This window comes from Entelurus aequoreus, linkage group LG08 (assembly GCF_033978785.1).
Source record: "Entelurus aequoreus isolate RoL-2023_Sb linkage group LG08, RoL_Eaeq_v1.1, whole genome shotgun sequence".
NCBI lineage: Eukaryota > Metazoa > Chordata > Actinopteri > Syngnathiformes > Syngnathidae > Entelurus > Entelurus aequoreus.
Genome location: NC_084738.1, coordinates 78060997 through 78070176, shown reverse-complemented (window position 1 = coordinate 78070176; position 9180 = coordinate 78060997). Strand labels below are relative to the sequence as shown.

Below are 9180 nucleotides of genomic sequence, written 5' to 3'. Positions count from 1 at the left end.
TTTGGCCAAAATGAATAAAAAAATAATGAAATATGTGTATAGAGACATACTGTAATAACGAAGTAAATAATGAAGATTAAAAACAATTACAAACAAAAACATGTAATTATTTAATTAAAAGCAGTCTTTTTCTCACAACGTGTCGACTCTTTTTCTTATAAAATTGGGAACAATTTCCCATATTCTTTCTGTTTCTGTAATATTGCAATATTTTCTCTTAAAATTATGACTTTTTTATGTAAAGTTATTACTACTTAATGCAAAACGGTGACATTTGTCGTGTAAAATTCTGACTTTTATCGCAATGTTGCCAATTTTTTGGTTGTTCTTGTAAAATAGTGACATTTGTTTAGTAAAATTATGACTTTTGTCATCATTTTGTCAAGTAAAATTCCGATTATTATTATAATATTGCAGACATTTTAAAGTCTTCTTCTAAAATTGTGACTTTTGTCGAGTGAAATTTCGACTCTTTTAAAAAAAATTGCCAAAATGTTAAGCTTTTCTTGTAAAATTGCGACTGTTATTGAGTAAAATTCCAACTTTTATCATAATATTGCACAAATGTTCAGTTTTTCTTGTACAATTTTGACTTGTTTTGAGTAAAATTATGACTTTTATTATAATACTGCCAAAAATTCTAAGTTTTTCCTGTGACATTCCAACTACTTTTTTTTACATAAAAAGGAGGGATTTTTCACATTGACTGTGTGTCGCTTTTAAAAGTGCTCCCCCTCTGGTCAACATATGAAATAACAAGTGTGTGTAAGAAATTGAAATGCGCCCTTTTTGGCCAAAATGAATAAAAAAATAATGAAATATGTGTATAGAGACATACTGTAATAACGAAGTAAATAATGAAGATTAAAAACCAATTACAAACAAAAATATATAATTATTTAACTAAAAGCAGTCTTTTTCTCACAATGTGTCGACTCTTTTTCTTATAAAATTGGGAACAATTTCTCATATTCTTTCTGTTTCTGTAATATTGCAATATTTTCTCTTAAAATTGTGAGTTTTTAATGCAAAGTTATTACTATTTAATGCAAAATGGTGACATTTGTCGTGTAAAATTCTGACTTTTATCGCAATGTTGCCAATTTTTTGGTTGTTCTTGTAAAATAGTGACATTTGTTTCGTAAAATTATGACTTTTGTCATCATTTTGTCAAGCAAAATTCCGATTATTATTATAATATTGCAGACATCTTAAAGTCTTCTTCTAAAATTGTGACTTTTGTTGAGTGAAATTTCGACTCTTTTAAAAAAAATTGCCAAAATGTTAAGCTTTTCTTGTAAAATTGCGACTGTTATTGAGTAAAATTCCAACTTTTATCATAACATTGCACACATGTAAAATGTTTTGTAAAATTTTGACTTGAATTTTGTAAGAAAAAAGTCGACAAATTGTGAGAAAAAGACTGCTTTTAGTTCATTTATTTAATTTTGTTTGTTATTGGTTTTAATCATCACTATTTACTTCAAGTTATTACAGTATGTCTCTATGTACATATTTATTTATTTATTGTTATTAATTTTGGCCAAAGGGGGCGCATTTCAATGTCTTACACACACTTGTTATTTCATATGTTGACCAGAGGGGGAGCACTTTTAAAAGCGACACACAGTCAATGTGAAAAATCCCTCCTTTTTGGGCACCAAATTCCAATTGAGCTAATATTTGCAAAAAAATAAAGTTTCTCAGTGTGAACATGAAATATCTTGTCTTTGCAGTCTATTCAATTGAATATAAGTTGAAAAGGATTTGTTGTATTCTCTTTTTATTTACCATTTACACAACGTGACAAGTCAAACTTTCACAAGAAAAACTGAACATTTGTGCAATATTATGATAAAAGTTGGAATTTTACTCAATAACAGTCGCAATTTTACAGGAAAAAGCTTAACATTTTGGCAATTTTATGAAAAGAGTCGTTTTTGTACTCGACAAAAGTCACAATTTTAGAAGAAAACTTTCAAATGTCGGCAATATTATAATAATAGTCTGAATTTTGCTTGCCAAAGGTGATGACAAGAGTCATCGTTTTACTCCAAAAATGTCACTATTTTACAAGAACAACCAAAAAATTGGCAATATTGTGATAAAAGTCAGAATTTTATATGACAAATGTCGCCATTTTGCATTGAAAAGTAATAATTTTACTAGGGATGCGTTAAAATGTAATATCGGAAATTATCGGTATCGTTTTTTTTACTATCTGTATCGTTTTTTTATTTTTTTTATTTTTTTTATTTCTTATTAAATCAACATAAAAAACACAAGATACACTTACAATTAGTGCACCAACCCAAAAAACCTCCCTCCCCCCATTTCTTTCTGTTATCAATATTCTGGTTCCTACATTATATATCAATATATATCAATACAGTCTGCAAGGGATACAGTCCGTAAGCACACATGATTGTGCGTGCTGCTGCTCCACTAATAGTACTAAACTTTAAAGGCCTACTGAAATGATTTTTTTTTATTCAAACGGGGATAGCAGACCCATTCTATGTGTCATACTTGATCATTTCGCGATATTGCCATATTTTTGCTGAAAGGATTTAGTAGAGAAAATCGACGATAAAGTTCGCAACTTTTGCTCGCTGATAAAAAAAAGCCTTGCCTGTAGCGGAAGTAGCGTGACGTCACAGGAGCTAGTATTCCTCACAATTCCCCGTTGTTTACAATGGAGCGAGAGAGATTCGGACCGAGAAAGTGACGATTACCCCATTAATTTGAGCGAGGATGAAAGATTTGTGGATGAGGAACGTTACAGTGAAGGACTTGAGAGGCAGTGATGGACGTATCTTTTTTCGCTCTGACCGTAACTTAGGTACAAGCTGGCTCATTGGATTCCACACTCTCTCCTTTTTCTATTGTGGATCACGGATTTGTATTTTAAACCACCTGGGATACTATATCCTCTTGAAAATGAGAGTCCAGAACGCGAAATGGACATTCAGTGCCTTTTATCTCCACGACAATACATCGGCAAAATGCTTTAGCTACGAGCTAACGTGATAGCATCGTGCTTTAACTGCATATAGAAACAAAAAAATAAACCCCTGACTGGAAGGATAGATAGAAAATCAACAATACTATTAAACCGTGGACATGTAAATACACGGTTAATGCTTTCCAGGCTGGCGAAGGTTAACAATGCTGTGCTAATGACGCCATTGAAGCTAACTTAGCAACTTAGCAACGGGACCTCACAGAGCTATGCTAAAAACATTAGCTCTCCACCTACGCCAGCCAGCCCTCATTTGCTCATCAACACCCGTGCTCACCTGCGTTCCAGCGATCGGCAGAAGGACGAAGGACTTCACCCGATGCGTTTGGCGGCCCGGAGACGTAGGAAGTCAAAGTGAGGTCGGCGGCCAGTGCGGCTAGCGCTCCAACAAAGTCCTCCTGGTTGTGTTGCTGTAGTCCGCTGCTAATACACCGATCCCACCTACAACTGTCTTCTTTGCAGCCTTCATTGTTCATTAAACAAATTGCAAAAGATGTCCATAATACTGTGGGATTATGAAATGAAAACAGAGCTTTTTGTATAGGATTCTACGGGGTACCATAACTTCCGTTATACTGACTTCGTCACGCGCATACGTCATCATACCGCGACGTTTCAGCCGGATATTTCCCGGGAAGTTTTAAATGTCACTTTATAAGTTAACCCGGCCGTATTGGCATGTGTTGCAATGTTAAGATTTCATCATTGATATATAAACTATCAGACTGCGTGGTCGCTAGTAGTGGCTTTCAGTAGGCCTTTAACAGTTAATTTTACTCATTTTCATTCATTACTAGTTTCTATGTAACTGTTTTTCTATTGTTTTACTTTCTTTTTTATTCAAGAAAATGTTTTTACTTTAGTTATCTTATTTTATTATTTAAAAAAAAAAAAAGTACCTTATCTTCACCATACATGGTTGTCCAAATTAGGCATAATAATGTGTTAATTCCACGACTGCATATATCGGTTGATATCGGTATCGGTCGATATCGGTATCGGTAATTAAAGAGTTGGACAATATCGGCAAAAAGCCATTATCGGACATCCCTAGTAAATACACATCTTTATATATCTAGAAAGGCTGGTCCTAAAGAGGGAGGCATTTTTCTCAGGTCTCAAGAAGGTGACAAATACAAGTATGTGTGTGTGTGTGTGTGTGTGTGTGTGTGTGTGTGTGTGTGCGTGTGTGTGTGTGTGTGTGACGCAGGCTGGGCGTTGTTCTCCCATAATGAGACACTTTATAACAGGCCCGCCAGCCGCGCAGCCTCAATGTGCTGACAGGGACGGCGAGGACAACAACAGGCACATTCGGACCACTTCTTCCACGTCTGGGCTTTTTTTCTTTCCTTTTCCCTCCTTTTTGCCTGCGAGGAACAACAACAACAACAACAACACACACACACACACACACACACACACACACACTCTCTGCTCCATGTAAGTCTGCACAACTTCTTCCATTTTTGTGACTTTGGTCAGCTTGTTGCTGCTTTTTGCTGGTGTGTGTGTGTGTGTGTGTGTGTGTGCGTGTGTGTGTGTCCGACACGCTGCTGCTGCTGCTGCTGCTGCAGTGACACACCCATGTCCCACACACACACACACACACACACACACACACACACACTGAGTGTCTCTCGCTTTGCTCCAGCCTGCAAAGATGCTGCTGCTCCTCCTGGCCATCGTCCTCCTCCACATCATCGCTCTGGTCCTCCTCTTCGTCTCCACCATAGTCAGCGTGAGTCCCCCCCCCCGCAAGTCTCTTTTTATATAGCACTTTTTTTTTTTTTTAAAAGTCTGTTTCGGTCCCCAGGTGTGGACCTCGGGTGACATCGGGACCTCGGACCTGTGGTCCAACTGCACCACCATCAATGGAGGCTACCGCTGCGACCCCGCCTCCAGCGGAGGTGAGCGCGGCGGCGATGCGGACATGTTGTGCGGGGATGACTTGCCGATTGCGAGGGCGTGTCGCCGCCCCCCCCTCTCTGGCGCCATCTAGGGGAGGGAATGTGTGGCGGTTGTATAAATAGTGATGTCCATATCGAGGCCCTGCGTGCATGCGGCGTAGTGACCCGGCTTTTAGGCGTGTGTGTGTGTGTGTGTGTGTGTGTGGGTGGGGGTGGGGCGGCGTTGGAGTATTTCAAGTACTCCATCCATGCAGCGATGATGGACCCCACCCCCGTCTTAGCTTGCAGGACAATTTAGGAGCAGCAGCTGCTTGTCTTTACCAGATTTATTTAGCGCGCGAGAAGAGTCGCATAACTTTCAGGACGTGTTGCACGTGTGTGTGTGTGTGTGTGTGTGTGTGTGTGTGTGTGTGTGTGTGTGTGTGTGTGTGTGTGTGTGTGTGGGGGGGTTTTTTTGTTTTGTTTTTTTCCCCCCCCTGATGCTAGGTGATGTCAGCCGCCCAGAATGTTCACTTTTGAGGCACCGGGTGTTGATTCAAGCAGGCGTGTGTGTGTGTGTGTGTGTGTGTGTGTGTGTGTGTGTGTGTGTGTGTGTGTGTGTGTGTGTGTGTGTGTGGAGGGGTCACGTGCTGGGGAGGGGCGGGGCCTTTAGGGGGCGCTAAAAAGGGGCGGGTGTCTGTCGCCAAACAGGAAGTTATGCTGAGCAATCAAGTTTAAAGGTTTAGTTTTTGTTTTTTTGTGTTTAACCCTTTAGGGACCCGAGGGGAGCAAATTGTGTTGGTTTCAATAAGGGCTGACAAAAATAACCGGTTAAAAAAAAAAAAAAACTGTCATTAATCATGTATATTTGCAGATTGATCACGCAATTTATTGAGATTTTTTAAATGTCATTTTTATTTGATGTAAGAGAGCTTTTTTAGGTGTAAAGTACACCTTTTTTAAGTATATATATATATATATATATATATATATATATATATATATATATATATATATATATATATATATATATATATATATATATATATATATATATATATATATATATATATATATATATATGTATATATATATAATATATATATATATATATATATATATATATATATATATATATATATATATATATATATATATATATATATATATATATATATATATATATATATATATATATAAATATATATATATTAGTCCCAATTGTATTTATTTTTTATGCTAAATTGTATAAAATATGTATGTATTTTTATTATTATTTATTTATTTTTAACAATTTAGGGACCTGAGGAGAGCAAATTGTGTTTGTTTCAATAAGGGCTGTCAAAAATAACCAGTTAAAAACAAAAAAATGGCATTAATCATGTATATTTGCAGATTAATCACGCAATTTATTGAGATTTTTTTAAATGTCATTTTTATTTGATGTAAGAGAGCTTTTTTAGGTGTAAAGTACACCTTTTTTAAGTATATATATATATATATATATATATATATATATATATATATATATATATATATATATATATATATATATATATATATATATATATATATATATATATATATATATGTATATATATATATATATATATATATATATATATATATATATATATATATATATATATATATATATATATATATATATATATATATTAGTCCCAATTGTATTTATTTTTTATGCTAAATTGTATAAAATATGTATGTATTTTTATTTATTAACTTTTTTTTTTTTTTAACAATTTAGGGACCTGAGGGGAGCAAATTGTGTTGGTTTCAGTAAAAGGCTGTCAAAAAGAACCGGTTAAAAACATAAAAAAAAGGCATTAATCATGTATATTTGCAAATTGATCACGCAATTTATTGAGACTTTTTTAAATGTCATTTTTGTTTGATGTAAGAGAGCTTTTTTAGGTGTAAAGTACACCTTTTTTTAAGTATATATATATATATATATATATATATGTATATATATATATATATATATATATATAGATATATATATATATATATATATATATATATATATATATATATATATATATATTTATATATATTAGTCCCAATTGTATTTATTTTTTATGCTAAATTGTATAAAATATGTATGTATTTTTATTTATTTATTTATAACAATTTAGGCACCTGAGGAGAGCAAATTGTGCTTCTTTCAATAAGTGCTGTCAAAAATAACCAGTTAAAAAATATATGTATATATTGCATTAATCATGTATACGTGCAGATTAATCACGCAATTTATTGAGGTATTTTTTCTTTTTTTTCGTGTAATTACATTATTATTTAATGTAAGAGAACTTTTTAGGTATAAAGTACATTTTTTTTAAGTATACATATTTTGTAATATATATTTTTAGAACCATTTTTTATGCTAAATTTGAATAAAACAGGGTCAGTATTTTTATTTTTATTTTTATTTTTTTAACAATTTAGGCACCTGAGTGGAGCAAATTGTATTTGTTTCAATAAGGGCTGTCAAAAAGAACCGGTTAAAGAAAAAAAAACTGTCATTAATCATGTATATTTGCAGATTAATCACGCAATTTATTGAGATTTTTTTAAATGTCATTTTTATTTGATGTAAGAGAGCTTTTTTAGGTGTAAAGTACACCTTTTTAAAGTATATATATATACATATATATATATATATATATATATATATATATATATATATATATATATATATATATATATATATATATATATATATATATACATATATATATTAGTCCCAATTGTATTTATTTTTTATGCTAAATTGTATAAAATATGTATGTATGTATTTTTTTTTTTTTTTTTTTAACAATTTAGGGACCTGAGGAGAGCAAATTGTGTTTGTTTCAATAAGTGCTGTCAAAAATAACCAGTTAAAAACAAAAAAATGGCATTAATCATGTATATTTGCAGATTAATCACACAATTTATTGAGATTTTTTTAAATGTATTTTTTATTTGATGTAAGAGAGCTTTTTTAGGTGTAAAGTACACCTTTTTTAAGTATATATATATATATATATATATATATATATATATATATATATATATATATATATATATATATATTAGTCCCAATTGTATTTATTTTTTATGCTAAATTGTATAAAATATGTATGTATTTTTATTTATTTATTTATTTTTAACAATTTAGGCACCTGAGGAGAGCAAATTGTGTTTGTTTCAATAAGTGCTGTCAAAAATAACCAGTTAAAAAAAAATATATATATATTGCATTAATCATGTATACGTGCAGATTAATTACGCAACTTATTGAGATATATATATTTTTTTCCCGTGTAATTACATTATTATTCAATGTAAGAGAACTTTTTAGGTATAAAGTAAAAATTTTTTTAAGTATACATATTTTGTAATATATATTTTTAGAACCATTTTTTATGCTAAATTTGAATAAAACAGGGTCAGTATTTTTATTTGTATTTTTTTTTATTTAACAATTTAGGCACCTGAGTGGAGCAAATTGTATTTGTTTCAATAAGGGCTGTCAAATAGAACCGGTTAAAAACAAAAAAAATGGCATTAATCATGTATATTTGCAGATTAATCACGCAATTTATTGAGATTCTTTAAAATGTAATTATTATTTGATGAAAGAGAGCTTTTTTAGGTGTAAAGTACACCTTTTTTAAGTATATATATATATATATATATATATATATATATATATATATATATATATATATATATATATATATATATATATATATATATATATATATATATATATATTAGTCCCAATTGTATTTATTTTTTATGCTAAATTGTATAAAACAGGGTCAATATTTTTATCTATTATTATTTTTTAGGCACCTGAGGGGAGCAAATTGTGTTTGTTTCAATAAGTGCTGTCAAAAATAACCAGTTAAAAATATATATATATTGCATTAATCATGCATACGTGCAGATTAATCACGCAATTTATTTAATTTTTTTGTGTGTGTAATTACATTATCAATTAAAGTAAGAGAGCTTTTTAGGTATAAATTACACATTTTTTTAAGAATACATATTTTTTAATATACATTTTTAGAACCACTGTATTTATTTTTTATGCTAAATTGTATACAACAGGGTCAGTATTTTTTTTTTTTTTTTTTTTTTTTAACAATTTAGGCACCTGATGGGAGCAAATTGTGTTGGTTTCAATAAGTGCTGTCAAAAATAACCAGTTAAAAATATATATATATATATTGCATTAATCATGTATACGTGCAGATT

The 9180-nt window shown here is 31.2% G+C and overlaps 1 protein-coding gene across 1 annotated transcript in view; it reads left to right on the top strand.

The window, feature by feature from the left end:
- The first annotated feature begins 4307 nt into the window (after positions 1 to 4307).
- LOC133655240 (peripheral myelin protein 22-like) overlaps positions 4308 to 9180 on the top strand; it is a 24836-nt gene continuing 19963 nt past the window's right edge. Inside the window, exons 1-3 of the mRNA XM_062055213.1 lie at positions 4308 to 4462; positions 4674 to 4760; positions 4836 to 4929. Of these exons, the coding sequence (XP_061911197.1) occupies positions 4683 to 4760; positions 4836 to 4929 (172 nt within the window). The 5' untranslated portion in view covers positions 4308 to 4462; positions 4674 to 4682. The remainder of the gene's footprint in view (positions 4463 to 4673; positions 4761 to 4835; positions 4930 to 9180) is intronic.